The 21,583-nt window shown below is 36.0% G+C and overlaps 1 protein-coding gene across 3 annotated transcripts in view; it reads left to right on the top strand.

The window, feature by feature from the left end:
• Positions 1 to 18,820, top strand: part of LOC149564921 (protein MOR1-like) — a 102,297-nt gene extending 83,477 nt beyond the window's left edge. For 2 of the 3 annotated variants that reach the window (XM_089818458.1, XM_089818460.1), the window contains 26 exons: positions 1,196 to 1,270; positions 1,382 to 1,460; positions 1,610 to 1,740; positions 1,884 to 1,985; positions 2,163 to 2,237; positions 2,322 to 2,417; positions 2,525 to 2,626; positions 2,710 to 2,811; positions 2,972 to 3,154; positions 3,255 to 3,366; positions 12,119 to 12,195; positions 12,292 to 12,371; positions 13,910 to 13,975; positions 14,191 to 14,314; positions 15,159 to 15,281; positions 15,367 to 15,444; positions 15,528 to 15,686; positions 15,826 to 15,984; positions 16,087 to 16,184; positions 16,275 to 16,431; positions 16,683 to 16,802; positions 16,934 to 17,029; positions 17,409 to 17,480; positions 17,582 to 17,864; positions 17,955 to 18,263; positions 18,372 to 18,820. In XM_089818458.1, coding sequence (XP_089674584.1) covers positions 1,196 to 1,270; positions 1,382 to 1,460; positions 1,610 to 1,740; positions 1,884 to 1,985; positions 2,163 to 2,237; positions 2,322 to 2,417; positions 2,525 to 2,626; positions 2,710 to 2,811; positions 2,972 to 3,154; positions 3,255 to 3,366; positions 12,119 to 12,195; positions 12,292 to 12,371; positions 13,910 to 13,975; positions 14,191 to 14,314; positions 15,159 to 15,281; positions 15,367 to 15,444; positions 15,528 to 15,686; positions 15,826 to 15,984; positions 16,087 to 16,184; positions 16,275 to 16,431; positions 16,683 to 16,802; positions 16,934 to 17,029; positions 17,409 to 17,480; positions 17,582 to 17,864; positions 17,955 to 18,217 — 3,012 coding nt within the window. In that variant the 3' untranslated portion in view covers positions 18,218 to 18,263; positions 18,372 to 18,820. The remainder of the gene's footprint in view (positions 1 to 1,195; positions 1,271 to 1,381; positions 1,461 to 1,609; positions 1,741 to 1,883; positions 1,986 to 2,162; positions 2,238 to 2,321; positions 2,418 to 2,524; positions 2,627 to 2,709; positions 2,812 to 2,971; positions 3,155 to 3,254; positions 3,367 to 12,118; positions 12,196 to 12,291; positions 12,372 to 13,909; positions 13,976 to 14,190; positions 14,315 to 15,158; positions 15,282 to 15,366; positions 15,445 to 15,527; positions 15,687 to 15,825; positions 15,985 to 16,086; positions 16,185 to 16,274; positions 16,432 to 16,682; positions 16,803 to 16,933; positions 17,030 to 17,408; positions 17,481 to 17,581; positions 17,865 to 17,954; positions 18,264 to 18,371) is intronic. The other variant, XM_089818459.1, reaches the window with a different exon arrangement.
• The last annotated feature ends 2,763 nt before the right edge of the window (positions 18,821 to 21,583 follow it).

Below are 21,583 nucleotides of genomic sequence, written 5' to 3'. Positions count from 1 at the left end.
GGCATATGTTGATTTATTTTTCTTGTTTCCATATGGGATAATATAGGCCTGCGGGTGTCTAGGGATTAACTAAAAGTAGGAAGCCAAGTAACAAAGATTTTGATACTTTGAAGTTTTAGGAATTCCTAATATTGACAATGCTGATGACCAAGGACACCGTAGGAGGCAATAGTCTTTAAATCATTGATTGTAATATATTGGCATCTCTCATGGCCTAAGGCTAAATTACCTTGATACCCAAGTCTATGATTGATTCCAAAGTTATCCTCAACAATGGGTCTGGGAAGGAAAAGTAACTTGGACTTTTGCAAGCTGCTAGTTTGGATTCCTTTCTTGGTTCCAACTGATCTGCTGCCTTATTTTTCCTCTAGAGGTTGTCTATTTATGTCAAACTTTGACCGTAGCAGCTGTTGAAGCAATGCTCCCAAGTTGACAGGATCACGAACACAGATACTTCCACAGAGAGAATGATACAGAATTTACCAGGAAATGAAATGTATTGCTGAGATTGAGATAAACAATGCACACAAGATCTACTTACAAAGGCACAAGTGAGGATGCTAGCACCAATGAGGTGTGAGGGCAGGTACAACCACCCAACAACTATTTGCCAACTATCAGCCCACGTAATATTGTAGGTAAACAATAAAATATTAATAAAGTAATTCAACCACCTAGTCATTAGCCTAAGTAAACTTAAACTTGTGAATAAATAATTATTTACTCTTAGAGGAGCTTCTCTCCACGGTGTTTTCAGCATATTGCCTTTGCAGACATCAGACTGCACTCTTTTTTTTGAACTTAGTAGTTAATTGAAAATTAAAATGCCTTCAGATCTATTTTTTATTAATTGTGAAATAAAGTAAATGTGTTGTCTGATTGCTGGGTAGAGTCTCCGTGTTTTCAATGCCATACTATGGCATTTTGTTGCTGTAATGAGGAATTTTAATTACTGCTTGTGTACCTTTGATATAAGAATGCATTTTTGAAATTAAAACAAACCAATCTTTACCCCTATTGAAACCATTTTAACTTTCTTAATAATGCTTGCTGCTACATTTGATTGACATAGGTACTGGTAATGAAGTTTCCATATATTGTGTTTTTACATCTGGTAAATCCTTATCAGTGCATCTTTCTTTGTTAGGCTGAAGCCCATATTGATGTTCCCAACTTTTTTGTTTGATGTTGGCAGGATAAGTCTGTTGATGTTCGTAAAGCAGCAGAAGCTTGTCTGGCTGAAGTAACCCGAGTCTGTGGGCAAGAAATGGTACTTCTGTTTGTTTATTGACATTTTGATTTAATATACTTTTAGTATCATTTTCTTATAATCTGGATTCAGCAGGAAACTAATGATGATTATATGTTTTGTGGGTCTTAGATAGCAAAGGCCATGAAAGAATTGCAAGGTCCTGCTTTGACAGCTGTCCTTGAACGCCAGAGAACCGGTGTACTTCAGGGTCTGTATCATTGTTGCATTGCTTGTTGCAGGACCTATAATTGTACATTTTCCTTTGTTACTTGCATGCTTTGTTGAAATTGATTCTCCATTTTCTCATTTCAGTTTCATCTTGTGTTGAAAGCAATTCTCTTTTCTAATTTCCAACAGAAATTTCGGAGCCATCAAAGGCTATAATTGCAACTCCTGGACCAAGATCAGGAGGTAAAAGTGTGAAGTCCACTGCAAATGGCAGTGGGGAACGCTCATCTTCAAGATCCAGTCACAAAGTCACAGCTTCTGTAAGTTTCTTGTAATTAAAAAGTTCTCCAGTCTCAGTAAATTATATAGTATTGTTAAATAGCTTGGTAAATTCAATGAATGGAATTATTTTTGAGTGTGCCAAATTTTTTACATAGGTTGTTTTATGACATCTCATTTACAGAGAACTTTTCCCACTAAGGCTTCAAAGCAAGCAGTTGCATTGGCTGCTCAGGATTATGCAGTTCAAGGACAAGCTTTGTTCAACTTAAAAGATTCTAATAAAGTTAGTATTTAGAGAAAAATTGCAAGGCCAACAGCTTCTGTGTTGCTATTTGTTTGAGTACTCTATTTTTGGTGTCCTAGAGCAATATAATTTACTATAATTTCTATTATCTAAAAAATATCTTTCATACATAAAGAATGTGGTACCTGTTTATCTACAAATTTGTAATTCTAACAGGAAGATAGAGAAAGGCCCATCTCACGAAAGCATAAGTTTGAGGAGCCTCGTCTGGAACAGATTCAAGAGCTAGAGGTCTGTGTGCCCACTGATAAATCTAATTTTAGATTATGATTATATGAAATCTTCTTAGGAGAGTTGATGTTTTTTTGTTTGCAGAATGATCTTGTAAAGCATTTACGGGAAGATTTGCATCGGCGCTTACTGAGTTCAGATTTCAAGAAGCATGTTGATGGCTTGGACTTGTTACAAAAGGTTTTCTGTTTATCCCTAGAATTGTTTAGAAAAAATAGGCATATATTCTTTCTACAGTTTATTTGACTCATATTTATTTGCAAGTGGGGAAAACATTTGTTATACAGGCAATACATTCTCATATCAAGGAGATGATAGAAATAGTAGATATTCTCTTAAAATGGACTGTACTTCGGTTCTGTGAGTCCAACACTACTTGCTTATTAAAGGTATGGATTTTGATTCATTTTATTGACTTGCATTTTTAAAATTGTTTCGGCATTCTATCTTATCAATGCTATTTTTGGAATAGGTTCTTGAGTTTCTTCCAGAATTTGTAGATGGTTTGAAGAATGAAGGTTATATGTTGACTGAATATGAAGCTAATATTTTGCTTCCTTGCTTAATGGAGAAGGTATGCTGTGCTACAAATCTATTTCTCATTTTTTTTCTGTAATAAATAAACATTCTGCATGTAAATGAAAATAAAATTATATTGCTCGTGCTATTTACTCCTAAAAGTCACAATTGTTGCATTTTTATGATTATTTAAATTATGCTCTATTATCATGCAGTCAGGGCACAATATTGAGAAAGTGCGTGAAAAGATGAGGGAGCTAACAAAACTTATTGCTAGTATTTATCCACCACCAAAGCTTTTTGCATATATATTGGAAGGCCTGCGTTCAAAGAACAATCGCTCGAAAATCGAATGTGTAGATCATATAGGATTTATGATTGATCACTATGGAGTTGAGGTTTGTTGTCTTATCTTTTGAAAAAGAAGCTTCCCTGAAGTCACTTGTAGCAGAATATAGGCCAACAGGATGCTAATTTGTTTAACATCTTCGAGAGCAGATAGCTGTCCCATCAAAGGCCCTGCAGATTGTTGCTGGATTGACATCAGAAAGGGATGGTGAACTTCGGAAAGCTGCACTTAACACTCTGGCAATTGCATACAAAATACTTGGTACTATTTGGCTGACATTTGAAGCATTCAATACAGTTTTATTCCACAAAATATGATTGTTTGAGTGATCAAAGAAATCAGACTAGTAGGAATTTATGTTTGTAATATATGATTTACTGTTTTTTTAATTTGTCAATCTAGCAGTACAGATTCTAATATTTTCATATCTCAAACCATTTTAAGGCTTATTGTCCATTTCTAAATGAAAACTCTAATCTTTTCACTCTTTACTTTTTGCTTGTAATCTCTCTGCATTTTAGCACTAGAAAAGTTGCTAAGGTATCTAGAATCTAGACGATCACCAGTCTGCCAACAGTTTAACCCCAATAGTTCAAAATTCACATAGAAATCCTATAATCGTGCCACAAAACTATTGGTCATTGTATCTCTCCTTTGTACACAAGTTGATGGAAGTTCGATTTTTAAGTTCTAAATTCTAACATGTAAAAGAAACAAGGATTTTTCTGTGTGCAAGGATCAATTTGTCTTCTTTTCTCTGTTTAAGATTCACGGACTTCAGTATGGACGCTTGTTTAGGTGTGCCATGTTAGTATTTGGTCAATTATTTATTGTGCTAGGAACAACTTGTTTGTGAAGTGCCAAATCAAATATTTCTCTTAAGATGCCAATTTGTTTTTTACTTTGATGCATTTGAATTTTGAACTTGGAGCATTGATGTGATAATCACCCCAGACCAGTAGAGTACATATCAATGGAAGAATGTACCTCTATGGTGAATGCTTTTCTTTTCCCAATTTATGAATTTGATGATGTCATCTTCATTCTTTGAGTCAGCCTTCTTCACATATGTTATTTCCTTTTTATGAACATACTTTAAGGTTTTATCTTTCATTGTTGTCTTTAAATTTCTTTTGAAAAGATATGGGGTGTGACATATGTCAAAAGGGTCTTCCAATTGTAATTTTTTCATTCTCATCCCATGTTTCTTGCTCAAATTTTATTCAAATTTCCCCAAGTTTAGGATTCCAAGGTCATTGGGGCAATGAGATGTCTCGTTTTATTATACGAGTTTTCTATTTATCTTTGAAAGTTTATATCATACGATAAAATGTTTTATTATTTCTCTTTTTCACAGTTTGTGTTAAGTTTAATTAATATGCTTTTTTTAAGAATTCTAATTTTACTTGTACTAGATATTTATGATACTGAGTTTTCCTTCGGGTTTTTTCTTTCAATGGATATACTTGTCAACTTTCAATTTATGATGAATGTGGGGCATACTCCCTTGTCAAGTAGCATTTTTCTTGCAATTCGTTGAAGGCACTAGTAACTAGCTTGTTGTTCATGTAATAAATGTTACATTATTTCTATTGAACATAGTTTGCATTAAGTTAATTAAGACACTTTTTCTCTTATTCTAATTTTACCCGATCAGAAAGCTATGACATCTTTCTGTTGGAGTTTGATTTTGAATGAATTTATATTTTTGAAACTTCTCTTTATGTTTAAAGTGCATTATACGCTTCCATGGTCAATCAAAAGTATACAAAGAAGATAAACTACAATATAAATTCCCATCTAATACCTTCAAATGGAATTGTAATTTGTGATGAGATAAGATAACATAAATTTATTAATGTCCAACAAGAGACCATGAAGATCTATGGGCTAAAAAGAGTACAACGAAACACCTAGTAGGAAGAGCACCAAATAGTGGTCGTAGAAAGAACAAGCAAGAAAGAAAAAGAACGAGGGAAATAAAGCTAGATACTCCTCACAAACAAGAAGTAGGCCAGAACCAAAGGATACAGTCCAAGGTGAGGGTGTGTCCTGAATCGTCTTAGGGAGCTGCAGGCCCATAGAGTGAGATTGTTGAGTTTGCCCTCAGCAAGGTCTCACAAATCTGGTGTAGCTCGAGGGAAGGTTGAGTGTGCCCTTAGCAAGGTCTCACAGATTTGGTGTGGCTTGAGGGAAGGTTGATGTATTATATAACTGAGAGGTGGGGGGGAGGTGAATCAGCTATGAGATAATATTACTTTTATCAATCTTATTAAGCCTCAAACATGTGATCAATATAAATAACTATAAGAAGATACACATACACAATAACACCATATATGTTAACTAGGGAAACCCTTGATTAGAGGGAAAACCCTAGTGGGGATGGTACCCACAAAATGATGTACTAATATATAAGCTCCTTGTAAGAGGATAGACTTTCTTAGGAGTCAATGAAATACATTCAATACATATCAGTCCCTGTTAGGAGTCTTTGAATCCCTATGACGAGATTCCAACCCTGTTAGGAGTTGTAAAAGGCAGAAGGACCCACTATCCAAACAACTTCAGGGGCAAGACCACCGAACTCACTGTCCAACTGGCCTCTATATTATTCGATTCAGAATAATAGAAATACAACTGATCTCAACAACTCAACTCTTGCTTTGTCCTCTTACCTTTCCTTTCTTGCACCAAACACTTCTCAAATCTCCAACTTCGCATTACAATAATCCCTTTGATTGCTTATTCCCACTTACTAATCTTCTCTACTTATCACATACACTTGCTCACTTGCCTTACTCTCTTCATCACAAAGAAAATAACTTTGCTTTATACCAAGTCCTCAAAATAATTCATTGAGTCGGCCTTGAGGCTTTCCCAATTACAATTACAATAGGACCTCATTAAGATAACACACTACATTACATCTTTTCATAATTACATAATACTGTCAGCTCAAAGTCTTTACAAATCTTCACATGTGTGACCTCGGACTTCAGGCATTCACTGATGTCATCATCAGGATGTTTTCTTCTTTTGTTTAACTTCACTCATTCAGATTCTATCCCTGTTAGGAGATATAATCCGATCACCAAAAACTACTACTTAGGAACTCTATTTGCAAATTGTCTTTTGTAAATCTTGAATAATTGCTACTAGTCTTTGACTTTTTGCATGCGCTCTTAGACACGTCATTAGGACACTCTGTAGAACATGTCCCCAATTGCGTTTGACCTCATCTTCAACCCTTTATCCTTACGATCTCTATCTCTGTTTGCTACTTTGCCAATCTTCATAGTATGTTGACATCAATGACACATATAGTCATGAATGGAACACACAGTCATGCTATCAATCTCTCCAATGCTCCAACAATGCTAGGATACTCGCCCACAAGAATATCATCAGCATTCATGCTAACAAAGTGATCGCTTTGTCCCCCAAGCAAGAGATACTGGAATAAAAAAGGAGGTGACAAGCTGCTCAGAAGTCTGCCTTGATGGGAACTAAAGCAACAAAGTTTGATCTTGAAGCCACATGGCCTCCTAGAGATAAAGTGCAAGATAGTGTTGATCAATGTATTTGAAAAAGGAAGAAAGGGATCCATTCTCTCTAAATAAACAACAAAACCTCCCCTTGATCTCGTCATGGATGGGGAAACAAAAAATAAAAGGGGTCTCAGATTTTGTCTCTCCAAGGAGGAAAAGACAGCAGATCTTGTCCTCTCTGTCAATTTGGTGATAGGTTTAAATGCGTAACTGATGGGAGCCTACTCTAATAGACCCCAAAGAGATGTGTAGGGCATGAGTCCAGTGGTGAGTGAGGTATTGTGGGCGGGCAATGACCTTAGTCAGATATTATTTTTAATTAAAATAAAAGCTAAATTTGTTCATGTTGGAGTATATGATGATTATGTATTGTAAGGTAGCAAATGAAACTTGACATATGATGTGGTTGAAGAAGTTAGTGAGATCCACCTTTAGTGAGTTATAAGAAGATAAATTATAAATCTCTGAGTGAAGGTTTGTGACGGCAGTGGAGTGTCATGGGAAGGTAAAAAGGACATTTAGATGACTGGAATGGACATTTAAAAGGAAAATAGGTCAGTGTGGTGACAACAAGAAATATAAGTGCCTCTTTGCAAAGAGGACTGTCAAGTGATATTGTAATGCCCTGCTCAGAGATCCTTGGAAACAAGGATGAATAAAAAGCAAGATTTTTTTTTTTTAATAAGTGTAAGTGCACATAACAACAACATACACGGATGACAAAGATTGCAATGGAAGATTGCCAATCATCCAACACCAACGGATCTCCAAGCATCACCACTGACCAAAAACATAACAAGAAAACATAAGAGATCCACCAAGTTGAAAGACAAAAAGCTGACTTTTGAAAATTGGCTAAGTCTAAAATCCTGAAGCCCTAAAATTTGGCCGAGTCTAAATTTCTGAAGCCCTAAAATTTCCTAGAATCTTTATCTTTGCTCTTAGAGGTCTGGAACCTATTTCAAAAGATTCGTTGCATATATTAAAATATATCTTAAGTATAAGTAACTTATACTTAAAAGATATATTTTAAACCCCTTAGGAAATCTGTTTTGAATTAGAAAGGTGAAAAACCAAAAAGGGTATCCAAAACCAACTTTCAAACTTTTCTCTGACAAGCCTAGATAGCCCTTGTTTTCCACATGAAGCCAACAGAGTTCCAGTTTTTGCACGAAGATGTGCTGCATGCCTCGCGAAGAAGTGCATTTTCGTGCGAGGAAGCACCTTTCCAACAGCATAAAATGATGTTGGGTTTTGCGCAAAGAAGTGCAAAGCTGCACAAAGAAACCCAACATGCCATGCGAGGACTTGCATTCTTGTGCAAGAAAGTACAATCTTGTGCGAGATCTCAAATTAGCACGCAAGAACAAAGAGCAGAAAAAAGCTAAGGAAACTACAAAACAAAGTTCCTCCACACCGGGGAGTACTGGATCCACATTTCGAGGCAAGAACACTCGAACCATAACTGAAGAACGAAATGCTAGAAATAACATTTAACCATCTTTTCAAACAACAAAGGAAAGAATAGAAGGAAAACATCGTAGAGTATTGAAAGCAACATTGCAGTGAATGAAAAAAACAAAGTACGCGGTTCCTCCCAACCCTCAATAGCATCATAAGACTATCGTGGGTCCTAGCAATCCCCCGTGTATAACATCCCAAGCCACCAATCAGATTGTTGGTACTATCGTAATAGGGACGCCACTACTAAAACATGCTACAATCATAAGCATAAGGAAATCTAACATGCTAGTGAAAAGCATAAGATAATCCTACAAGATAGATAACATCACCTATCACATGCTAATCATCAAAGTAAGGAAATGTGTCAGTAAATAACATCATCTAAACATGATATACAAGCATTCCAATGATAGCATAAAAACCACAAGAAAGCACACTCTGGAACCAGAAGTACCAAGTGTCAACATCTAGCAATGGTTGCGCTAGAACAAAAGACCGTCTGTGTACACCAGTCCCTAGCAGTGGTGAAGGTAGCTACACCTCCCAACCACGTGGCACTTGTAGGTCCACACTCGCTGTGCTGATGGAGATAATGATCCAACCACAAACACACGCAAAACAACATCCATGGCTAATACACACACCAAGCAGTATGATGACTGAATCCAAGACAAAGACAATGCATATACTATAGGTACTGGTTAGACATCTCAATGGGCTACTAAGTAGGGGCTAACATCATGGAGAGTCGCTTGGCATCGAAGATGCTCCAAGTTTAGATCACTGTGGCAACACTCTCAAGGGACTCCCTTGGAACCATCACACGATTGCATAACTTTTCATTATCTTAAGTTTTATTACCACCCAATGTTTTGTTTAATTATCACTTATATAAAGCTTCCTTTGCCAACCTCCGGTGCCATGAACACCAAGTTGCAAGATAGAAGCCTCCTCCATATGCTACCCCACCCCTACCCATGCTCATCCAACGATGAGTGTCCGTAGGCATACAAATTCCCAACCCAACACCAATGATCATAACTTCCAGAAGTGCCACAGAAGGTCAAAACTAGCAAGTCCTCCGAAAATCGTATGTGCATGTACTTGTGGGTGGCACACCACCATCACGAAGATCATAACACAAGGATTGGATGAGAAACATGAAGCAGAAAGTCCCTTATCCGAAAACAAAATCGAGGACGGATGCAACACGCATCCCAATGCAACATAAAAGTGCAATAAAGGTCTGACCGATATCCAAATGGATACTCCAAGTCCACAACCCAACTCATGCCAACCCAAGAAAACAATGCGGCATGCAAAACGAGGTATAAACCTCAAATTTTGGGAAAATTCTGAAATAAAAAACCCATTTGGCGTTTGGGTGCAAAAACCTCGAAAATTCAAAAATAAATGAAATTGGACACCGTATGCAAAAAGGGCCAGCATAAGGCTCAAAATCTCAAACCCCCATCCCGAAAATAGGAAAAACGCTCATACCCGACCAACTGGGCAGAACCGACAAACAAAAATGGAGGGGAACACTAGTTCTCAGCCTCCTAATATACTGCTACAAGAACGGAAGCTGAAACGAAGTAAAAACAATAAAACGGGAAGACCCTACCTGATAGCAAAAGGGGCATAAACCGAAACCTGCGCAATAAAATAAATAACCCGCCAAATCTACTGAAAGTGACAGCAAAGCATAAACTCCCCGAGCTAGATCCAACGAGATTGACCTCGCGAAAAACCCACACTCACAGCTCCCAGAACGAACAGAGTTTGAATCCTTCAAAAGAGGATTCTCAAAAAGCTCTCAAATATTCTATTTCAAAAAGTGAGAAGTGAATAATGAATTCACTTTTTTCAACACTTAGTCACTTTTCAAGTGAATAGCCGATTAGGGCAAATAGCCAACTATAGCAACTAGACTCCGAATCGACCCAAACAAAAACAAGTTATTCTTCGTAATGGAAATTCACCTAAGGCAAAGTTGCCAGAAATTAAAACCAAAAAGATTTAAAGCCCGAAAACCCAAAATCACAGAAAATCACCTAACAATTTTGCGACAATACGAACTTCTAAATGCATAGACACACTTACTGGTCATATCACATAACGCAAATGAGTTCAGATTTACTAATCACCAAAAGGTTTCAATTTAAAATAGTTAAAATAAGGATACATCGACCATACAGGGATGACATTGGTAAATTATGAACCACTGAATCACTAACTCCATGTGCCACTGCCAGGGATATAAATTCTGCACACTAAAACACACGATCAAGTGCAATTGTATATAATATAATAGCCGAAGCAATTAATGCATTAAATAACTAATTAATCCATTTACACCACTCACGTTCGCAGAAAGCGTAAAGATACATGAATGAAGTAAATCACCATAGCATAAACTCCATCACATAACATAATCAACAAATATGTCCAATAACCATAAAACCAGATATCATCATAGATCTACTGTCATCTCAAAATAGCATCAACATGCAAATATGATAAATTGAACAGCATAGCAGTATAGCATCTATGGTATTGAATCAAAGTATAACATCTAGTCCAAGGGTCATCATAAGGTACCAAATAAGAGTATCAAGTATCGCTTGAATCAAAATAGACAAGGTACAGACTGCAAACGTGAGAGGTACTACAGATATAAACACCTAAAATAAGCTCTTGGCCGGCTGCGGTTGGTTTATGACTTTTTCATGAAATAGCAACAATAAAATTATGCGCCCAGAATAAGTTTCTGCAAGTAACAACTGGTCATATGTTCTTGAAGAGTCAAACATATACCTACCCTCATCCTTCACCAGGTGGCGGAGTCAGCCACTCAACTTGCTGAAAACATTGAATCAAGTTGCATATGATAGCATATCCTTGATTTCCTACTTGTAGCAGTTTTGAAAGCTTCACAGTAGGCAAGTTCTATCTATTTGATAGAGTGCATGTCAGAAGCATTGCGTAGCTCTCTTTGTGGTGAGTGTCCTTCTATATGATCAATCATTTTTCAACTTTGACTAAACCCCATGAGGTATATCTCAGTTTACAGCTGGATATTTAGCTCTTACAATTCTAATTTTTCTTTTCTATGGAAGACATCAGATTTGAGTTATCAAGTTGGTATGGTGAGGTTATTGACAGATTGAGGGTGTTGAGGTGTTCGTTCTTTAGAGGATTCAGTACTTATAGAATGAAAAGTTCCTTCACAGTTTTAAGGGATGTCTGTGTGCAAATTACTATATTCTGGCACTGACTGTTTCTATTGTTCTATTTTCAGGCTAGGACGAAGGCTTATTTTTAGGTCCTTTTAATTAATTTCTAATATTCACTTTGTTAATAATAAGATCTGCTTGAAAGTTCTTTTCTTTCAACTTTTCAGCAGCCTTTAAGCATTTTTCTTTAAAGCTCACTTTTGGTATTAAATAAGGTTATTTGAAAGTGCCAATGATTGGGCAGTGTTTGATCACATAAATTCTAGAGAACAATAGTGCATGTTCTTTTTTTTAAAAGCCTATTGTTCAAGCTGAAGTTATTGTGCGATGACTTGATTAAGAACTCTTGCACATCCATTTGGTCTAAATTTACTATTTATCCATAAACTCTCAACTCTTTTCTTTGTCCTTCTGTGAGTTGACTTTTGTGAGCATGTTTTCTAGCATTTGCTTCTAGATTAAGTTTGCATATTTTTCATTTTGTATACAATATCTTCCTTCCCTCTTGCTCCCCTATTGTATTCAGAATGTGATTTCTTCTCCACCATTATTGGTGGTCTTTGGGATTCCAACTTAACTGAATTTTTCCTTAATTAGTTCAGGTCCCACTTTTTAAAGCTTGTCGGATTCTTTTTCATGCCTTTTGCTTTTGTTATCAATTTTTTTCTGTATGGATATCCTGAAAGATATTAGGTTTATTGGTTGATCAAATATCATAATTTTCCTATGCTAAATTCTTAATGCTTCTATCTGAATTTGAAGGTGATGATATCTGGAGATTCGTGGGGAGGTTAGCAGATGCTCAGAAGAGTATGCTTGATGATAAATTCAAGTGGAAGGTGCTTCAAATTATTCCTTTAGTGATCTGATAGTTGAGGATGGAATTTCCTCGATACTTGAGTATTGATGTATTTAGCTTATATCTGTTTTGTCAGGCTCGTGAAATGGAGAAGAGAAAGGAAGGCAAGCCTGGTGAGGCCAGAGCAGCGTTAAGGCGTTCAGTCAGAGAAATTGGGTATATCATATTTAACAATTTGATGTTTTATATATCACTATGTACCCACTATTACCTGCAACTCATTTATATTAAATTTTCTGAGTGGAAGCTTACCATGTTTCTTTGTTGTTTCTCAAACAGCAAGAGAACTCTGTATATTAAAATCACAATAGTTTGAAGAGAGGATATAAAAATCCAGTTTATTCTAACTTAATTTCATGCAAAAAGTTATGGCATAGATATCAGAAATTCTAGCCCATTCAGTAAATTGATTAAGTAGACTGCATTTCCATATAATTGAGAACCTGACTAGGTCCAAATTCTACGAAGTAACTTAGTAAGTCTTAACCTATTTAAGCCAACTACAAAGAGTATGGTTCTTCACATAACCTGATGTCCTTCCCAAAACAATTTCTATCAGTTTTACAGTCTCACTTTGTTGAGAACTTTCAGGAAGTTAATCTCTATGGAAGAGCTTTAAATTTTGTCTTTGTAGACCCTTGGAGATTCTAATGATTAGACGTACATGCAAACATGATCTCCTAAAAGTGTTTCCTTTTATGCTGAATTGAATCTCAGCATGTAGGTCAGGTTTGAATTCTGATGAATCTTAAAAACAATCAATTATTTTTTGGGTGTGTAGTATCTAGTCCCTTGGTTTACTACAAATCAGACATTTTTTCTCCATCACGGTGTTTCAAAAGGTTTTGCAATCTTTTCCTTTTCCCCTAGATTTAAGTTTGTCTGATTGCTTATTCTAGCATGCAGAGATTGTTTGGGTGATCTACAGAAGAAACATCGCCTTCCACTAAGCAATCCGTGCAAAGCAAGTTCTGGCTTAGTAAAGCATAAAGAAAGTCGGATAATAATTATGTGAAAGAATAATGGGAATTTCTAAATGTAACCTTCATTTGATTAAATAACCAAAGCAAAAGTGTGAAACAAGTCTCTTTGGATGCAATGACTAGCCTCAGATAAAGATTTTAGAGTCTTTGCCCATTGTTGTAGTTGATTTTTGTGGATAACGATTAGAGACTCCATTGTATGGATTAAAGGGCAGGAAGCTGTGATTACCATCATAGCTCCCGAAGACCAATTTGTCTTTTTCTTTATATCATGCTTATGTTTCTTTGTACGGAAATGCTTTCCATCTGTCTTAAAGTATCCTCTGGAACTTAGAATTTCTTTCCCTGTCAGCAACCATCTAATATGTATTAAGTTTAATCTGTCTTCTTGCTTCATTTTCTATGTTATAGAGATCTTAAACCTAATTTTTGTAGTTACCTTAAACATTTTTAATACACCATTGATAATTGGGCACATAGTCCTGTTTTCTTTTCCTATGGTTTCACTCTGTCTATTTTGCATCATTATTCTTATATTTATCCATTTATCAAGCTCCATAATAAAAACTTGGCTAGTTTAAGTCAGTACTATTATATGACAGTTTAATTGGTAACTTATTGCTAGAGAGAGCAAGTTGTCTAATTTACGATACAGGTTTCTGGGTTGGGAATCAAAACATTGTTTAATATAAGATGTGTTCCAATTTACAGGTTAGAGACTGCTGAACAAAGCGATGATTATATTCCAAGGCCTATTTCTGCTCCAGTTTTGCCAAGGTTTGGTTGTTTTACATTGGTCTTTGTACTTGGGAATGTTATTGTTGGTCAACCTATTTGTTTCCACTAAATGTTCAAAGATTCTGTTCTTGGCATTTGTACTTCAGGTTGATACTTATGTCTTCTTTGAGTTTCAGAAACTATGTAATTGCACCTTTCTATATCTTACTTCTCTGGACAGAGTAGTTACCTGATGTCTGTTGTCCCCTTTGCAGTATTCGCACAAGCTATGGACATTTTGAGGCCCTTGCAGATCAACAAGTTGTGAATGGCCCAGCGACAGGCCCATCCAATTGGAAAGCAGCAATTGATGTTATTGACTGTGGATCACCAGATCAGGTTATTTGAGTGATGTAAATTGATTTTGTCTTAGTTACCGATTCGTGAAATGAATCTGATTCGGGCACATGAATTGGATCCATGGATTCGTAATTTTTTTTCCCAATTATGATTCGTGTGTATATATATACACACACACACGCACATATACATATACATATATATATACACATATACATATATACACATACATACATACATATATATATATACACTAAAAAATGAGAGAAATATACATAACTCTAAAACTAAATCATTTCATAGTATCAATTTATGATTCTGGTATGAATCTATGGATCATATATATATATATATACACACACACACACAAAAAAATGAGAGAAATATACGTAATTTTAAAACTAAATCATTTCATAGTATCAATTTATGATTCTGGTATGAATCTATGGATCAAAGCCATTATGATTATAAGAAAATAATCACAAAAAAAATCAATAAATCAAAAAAAAATCTGGAAGAATCTGGATGAATCCAGGCACGGATCCAGATCCGGCCTCTAGGGCATGAATCCGGTAACTAAGATTTTATACATTAGACCAGATATCAGTCTCTGTCCACAATTGATATCCATCATTTGGCTTTCGAAGTGAATAAGAAAGAGCATATTGCTATTACTTTTAGTCATTAGATAATGTCATTTTCTCCTTATATGGCTTACATTTATTATTATTATAGAATACAGTTGTCCATTTCCCTTTTAATTGTATAAATTGATTCTTAAAATCAAGAAGACTCTTTTCAAAATCATGGTCAAGAAACTTGTATTAATATTAGTTTTTATCGAAGATGTTTATTTCAGCTTAGAGTCTCCACTGTTGTCCAGGCTGTTGAAGGTATGAAGTTTGTTTGTTGTGAGCTGAGCCAAGCTAATAATAATTCCAGTAGCACAGCTATGGAAGACCTTGTAAATGACGCAGATCAACTTGTATCATGCTTAACAACAAAGGTTTGTATGTATGTAATTTTGAGTTTTCTCAGATTTTTATGGGTTGACAACTACCAGCTAACATTTTATTATTATGTTGATTCAGGTTTCCAAAACATTTAGCCTTGTCCTTATAGGTGCATCTTCAAGGTCTTGTAAATATGTCTTGAACACCCTTATGCAGGTAAATTGCATAGAGATCTTAGTTTTCTCGTGTTGTTACGAGTGACGTTTGGATCAGTTGTTTAATGTTCTATAAATATGCAGACATTCCAAATAAAGAAGGTTGCCCATGGGGTGAAGGAAGACACGCTGTATAATCTTATAACCGAGCTTCTCTTATGGCTTCTGGATGAAAGGATTCAATTGGTGGATGATGGGAGTCAGCTACTGAAAGCATTGAATGTGTTGATGCTGAAAATTCTTGTAAGGCTTTTATTGTGTTAAGTCTTTTATCCACCAACTATATTGTCTTCTTCTTTTTGAAAAATATTCCACATTATTAAAAATCTTGCTCTCTGTATTGAGTACCCAAGGACAAAATCTTAATTTTTCTATGTTGCAGGAAAATGCAGACAGAACTTCAGCTTTTGTAGTTCTAATTCGTCTTCTTCAACCTCTAAATCCTTCTAAGTGGCCCTCTCAAGTGTCTAGGGATGCCGATGCTATTAGAAGCCATAAATTCTCTGATCTGATTGTCAAATGTCTCATCAAGTTGACAAAGGTAATGATATGTCTGGCGCCTGTTCTTTGAACTAATGATTCTAGCACCTTGGAGGAATCCAAGACAAGCAAATAATTGGATTTTAATGTTCTGCATATTCAGGTTCTTCAAAGTACCATTTTTGAGGTTGATCTTGACCGACTTCTGGAAAGCATACATCAGTATCTGCAAGAATTGGGGATAGAAGAAATTCGCAGGAGGTATTTGTAATGCACGTATCTAAAAATTTCCTCGACACGTGATAAATATATTTGTTCTAACATGTTACTGATTTAATTAAATTATCACAGAGCTGGTGCAGATGATAAACCATTGCGTATGGTTAAAACTGTATTGCACGAATTAGTCAAACTTCGTGGAACTGCAATCAAGGGCCATTTATCTATGGTTCCCATAGATATTGAACCACAGCCTATAATTCTTGCCTACATTGAACTTAACCTTCAGGTGATATATTTGTGTGAGCCTCTTGTTAACAATATATTCTACTTCCACGGCTGGATTGCATTTGTTATGTATAAACTTTTGGTGGAGGAAGTACTGCATGCTATAGACATGAAATTAGATCTTGATTTGAGATTATAACTATGACAGATATTACAGGAGGGAGCTTTATGCATATAAGTTATTTGTATTCTTAGTATAAATAAAGAAAGTGCAACGATGGTTTATCTGAGCCTTGCATCTCCTTATTTCAGACATTGGCAGCTGCCAGAATGCTGAACCCTGCTGGAGCGGTTGGTCAGTCCAACTGGGGAGACTCAGCTCCAAATGGTCCAACATCAGCAGCACCACACTCTGCAGATGGACAGTTAAAGGTGGAAAATAACCCCTTCTAGATTTTTTTGTTGCTTTAAAGCGGTGTTAGGTAGTCTTTATGTTCTTTCTAGCAATGATTGATTAAGGTCTCTAATATAAATGCTATGTGTACTTGCTCCGTTCTTTTCAGCAAGAGCTTGCTGCAATTTTCAAGAAAATTGGCGACAAACAGACTTGCTCAATTGGTTTATATGAATTATATCGCATAACTCAGATGCACCCTCAGGTAAGGCTGTGATGTTAACTTTCCTTGTCAATTTTAGCCCAGTTGTGGAAATTTCAAGTCTCTATGTGGAGAAACCATTTCAGTTAAACAAAAACTAGTACAAGGATTGCCTTGATCGGAACAAATTGCAGTTCATCATTTACAATATCATCTCATGGGTTTTTTTCTTCCAAAATTTAGGGCAAGAGCCACACATTTTGCTTCTCAACTACACATTAGATAAAAATACTGGCATCCTTGTTTTTAACAAGATTGCTATGCTAGACTCTAAATACATCTTTAATCCTTTGTACCAACAGTTGAAGCCAATATCGGGGAATATGTAGAGACAGTTTTTTGAAACTCATTACCAGTTACTGATGATTGCATTTGCTTGCAGGTAGATATTTTCTCACAGCTACAAAATGCAAGTGAAGCATTTCGGACGTACATTAGAGATGGTTTAGCACAGGTAATACAGGCCTAACTACCATTCATATGGAAAGATTTGTCATTTTTACATCTATTTATAGATCCGCTGAGGCTTTCCGTGTTTCTTGTCTGGGCACGCAGATGGAGAAGAATTCGGCAGCTGGCAGAACACCCTCCAGTGTGCCTATATCAACACCACCCCCAGTTTCTTCTCCCACTTATTCTTCTTCACAGCTTGCCCCACCTTCTCCTCTGAATGATAGGTTACAGATGGTTCCTAACATGCTCTCCTACCGTCAGGAGCCTGTAGATGGAAATGGCCCTGGAACTTTTCATGCCGGGGCCTACGATCAATATGATACAAGGAAGCTTTCACAGATACGCTACCTAGCTAGTCAATATGAAAGCAACAATTTTACAGAAGGTAAAACATGCTCTGTATTTTGCCTTTATTGTTGAAGCTTTGCTCGTCAATAGACTACTAGAAACTTATCAAATGTGCTTGCTTTAAAAGATGAAAACAATTCAGGTAACTCTGCTCCACGTGGCGCGTTGGATGCAATTAGGGAAAGAATGAAAACCATACAGGCTGCTGCTGCTGGAAATCCTGTGACTGGATCTTTGAATTCTTATTCCAATGGATTGCTGCTCTCTCAAGTAAATGATCCTTCTACTCTACAGGCGTTGCCAGAGTCTGTTGATGCACCTCCAAAGGATGAGAAGGCATTATCTGTACTTCAAGCCCGTATGGAGAGGCTCAAAAGTGGCGTCATTTAGGTTGTCTTTATGATAAATACCATGGAATCATATTTTGTTGCTGAAGGTAAAGATATTTCATCCCTTTAGTTCTTGTGCTTTCCTGAACAATATATTGGAATTATTGCACTTGTTGTCCAGAGAGGAGATCTGATATTGCAAAGGGTAATTATAGGCTGCTCAATTGAGGTGAAGACGAGTGTTCTGATTATCCAATAAGCCTAGGCCATTTGGTTGCTCTACGAAATAGCGGCTGATCACCCACCTCCATATATGTACTCTCTTGCAAGGCAGAGCTGGTGTTGAAAATCGTATAGGAGATGTTTTGCAGGTTGTAAATGAAAACTAATTTTGTCAGCCAATATTCTATCTCAGGCATCCTGGCTAGTCTTTTCTCCAACCCCTTATGTGTTTGGGCCTTATAAAAGTCGTCAGCATCTCTGGAAACGTTTGAATTATTCTTACATTATTGAAGAGTCATCAAAGTAATTCTGCCCCTTTGGAACGCTGGCAGCAGCCTGCCTGCGGCTTCCACTTTTTTGATAGGGAGCTTTGGTGGAATTCCATGTAAAAGGTATTCATGATATGTTCTTATAATCAAATGAAGTTGTAATTTTAGGTGCATACATTTTTGTGTTTGGTCTTACATTGTGGAAATACTCTTAATTTACTTTAGTGCTTCGTAAAGGGAGGCGTCTCAAACTTTTAATACAGTACAATTAGTTGTCAAAGCACGATAACCAAAATGAGGCAAACAAAGGCATAGCTAACAGAAAATTTGTTATTAAATTTTACACTATCATAGAAATAAAACCCTTGTTGTCTAAGTGATAGTAGTATCATACCCACCTTAACTAGCATTTGAAACTACATATTTGAGCTATGTCTATTGTATACCAGTTTCAGTCAAATCAAACGAATAAAGCAAAATCATCTGAAGAGTTTTAGTTCTTTATAATTGAAATGAAAGAAGCAGATTCATCGGGAAAGCTTGGTTGTACTCAATCGTTAGCATGTAAAATACTTCGAAGTAGTGGAATTGAAATTGGATGTGGTAAGGATCCGTCGGCATAAGAATTGAAAATTAGAATAGAAAAATGGAATGAGAATGAGAATGGAAATGGAATGCAGAATGAGAATAGAAAAGGGCAATTCCAATCTTATTTGGTTCGAATTCGATTGGGAATATGTTAATCCATTGTTTTGGTTGTGTACAAAAATGAAATAGGAATAAAGTTAAGTTTTGTATTTTTAAAAATATTTCTCTTGATTTTTTTTTATTGTTTTAATTTATTGCTTTTTGGTTTATTTTTTCAATAATGGTAAAAAGGTTTTTTTATTTTTAAAAATTTTTTGGTATAAATTTTATTATATTCATTGAAGGCTTTTTTTAAATCCGTAAACGGTCAAGGCTTTAATAAATTTTATTAATTAAAAAATTGAATTACAATAGCTTCACTTTGTTCAAATTGGCATTGGTAGGAAAGAACGGATAAAAAAACCTCTAGTCTAGCCCGAGACATGTCCTATATTATTACATTTTAAAAAGAGCATACTCCAGTCAAATCATCATTACTACATGTTTAAATTACAATCAATATAGGGGCATACCCCTAATATATTACAAACAGTTTTGAATATATAAAATCTGACAAATAATGCTTGTTGAAAAGTCAGAATCCGCCTTTGAGCTGTCTAGCCACCCTTATTGAATACACATTCCATCTTAACACTTATCGAGGTTAGAGAACATGAGAAGAAAAAAGCCAGCTAACAGAGGCTTCAAAATGCTCATGATTCCTGACTAAATAATTGATTAACTATTATTAAAGAAATCAAGAAACAAAAATTGAAATGTTAGGAATCCTTAAATTAATCTTTAAAAAGCATTGATGAAAAATGCGAATTAATGAATTTACTTAGAAATCCTCTACTAAGCTTAATCATTATACACTAGCCCGATAAAATGGGAGCTCATAAAAATAGAAATCATCATCATTTAACCCGCTATCTAATAGTTCAAGGAATGTATAGATACAAACAACATACCATATAATCGAAAATCATACTACAAGAACCTTGAAGCTAAACATAATCCAAATAGAGCGTTCATAAACCATGCAGAAAAATAATTACCCACAGAAAATCCCTCAGGGATACCAATTTTGACCAGCAACCGAAAGTTGAGAAAACAATAAAACCTTAAATTTAAAATCCATAACCATGAATCCATCGATGATCGAGAATAATCTTTGACAAAATTACAAATCTACCAAAGCTCTCATTATACCAGGTCGCTTCAAGACGGATCATGTAAACCTAAAAACCCATACCTGAACTTAATAAACCAGAGAAGAAACCAAACCTACATCTCATGCATAAACCTTCAAAAGCCATCCCAATTATTGTAAAACCAAACACAAAGGGACCTAGGAACGAAACTTGGATAGATAAATACCATCTACCCCAAGATTTGCAAGAGAATCTACCTTCGAGTTACCTTCTTTGTAGATATGACAAAACCTAGTCTCTTTGAATTTGTTGAGCAAGAGGTTAACTTCTTGTAGTTTGGAATCAAGAATCCAATTAGGAGTTGAGCGCTTCCTAATGGTGTTTAGGACAATATGAGAATCTCCCTCAATAATTAGCTTAGAAATACCTAACTGAAGACGGGTATTCAACCCTTCTTCCAAGGCTAGGAATTCTGCCATGTTATTTGAGGTCGGATTAATAGGCTTGGCCTTTTTGGCTAGCCAATTGCTTGACTCGTTATTAATAATACAACCAATGCCAACCACCCTTGGGTTGCCTCTGGCAGCGCCATCGAAATTCAGCTTAGACCAACCCTTTGGAGGTGGAGACCACTTACAATTTATCCTAGCTTCCTTGTTTGCTTTAGGATATACTAGTGGGGGATTGATCAATCTGGGCCAGAGCTTCTTGATGGAACCATCCCAGCAAGAAAAGGAACCTTCAACCATCCTTGACTTCTTGAGGTAGGAATTAATGTTTTCTACTATGCTAGCTTCTATCTTAAGAATCAATTCTTCTCCTTTTGACTTTTTCTTGCAGAATATCCTTCTATTTCTCTCTTTCCAAATCTCCTACATGAGAATAGACGAGCTGATATTCCAGAGTTTACTGTAAACACCCTTACAAATATTAGTTGGCCATCCACTGAGAAAATCCTTTAAGTTCTCAGGGAATGGAGAAAACCAACCAAGTTTATGAATGAGCCATTTCAAACATTTACGAGAATGGGAACATTTATAAAGGAGGTGTTCAACATCTTCATCGTCACTCTTACAAAGAACACATCTCAATGGGCCTATTAGACCAATTCTCTTAAGTCTATCTGCCGTAAGAATCTGATTTTAAGATGCTAAC

This window comes from Cupressus sempervirens, chromosome 3 (genome assembly GCF_028749045.1).
Source record: "Cupressus sempervirens isolate cs-2001-9-10 chromosome 3, ASM2874904v1, whole genome shotgun sequence".
Taxonomy (NCBI): Eukaryota; Viridiplantae; Streptophyta; class Pinopsida; order Cupressales; family Cupressaceae; genus Cupressus; species Cupressus sempervirens.
This window is presented reverse-complemented; position numbering and strand designations above follow the sequence as displayed.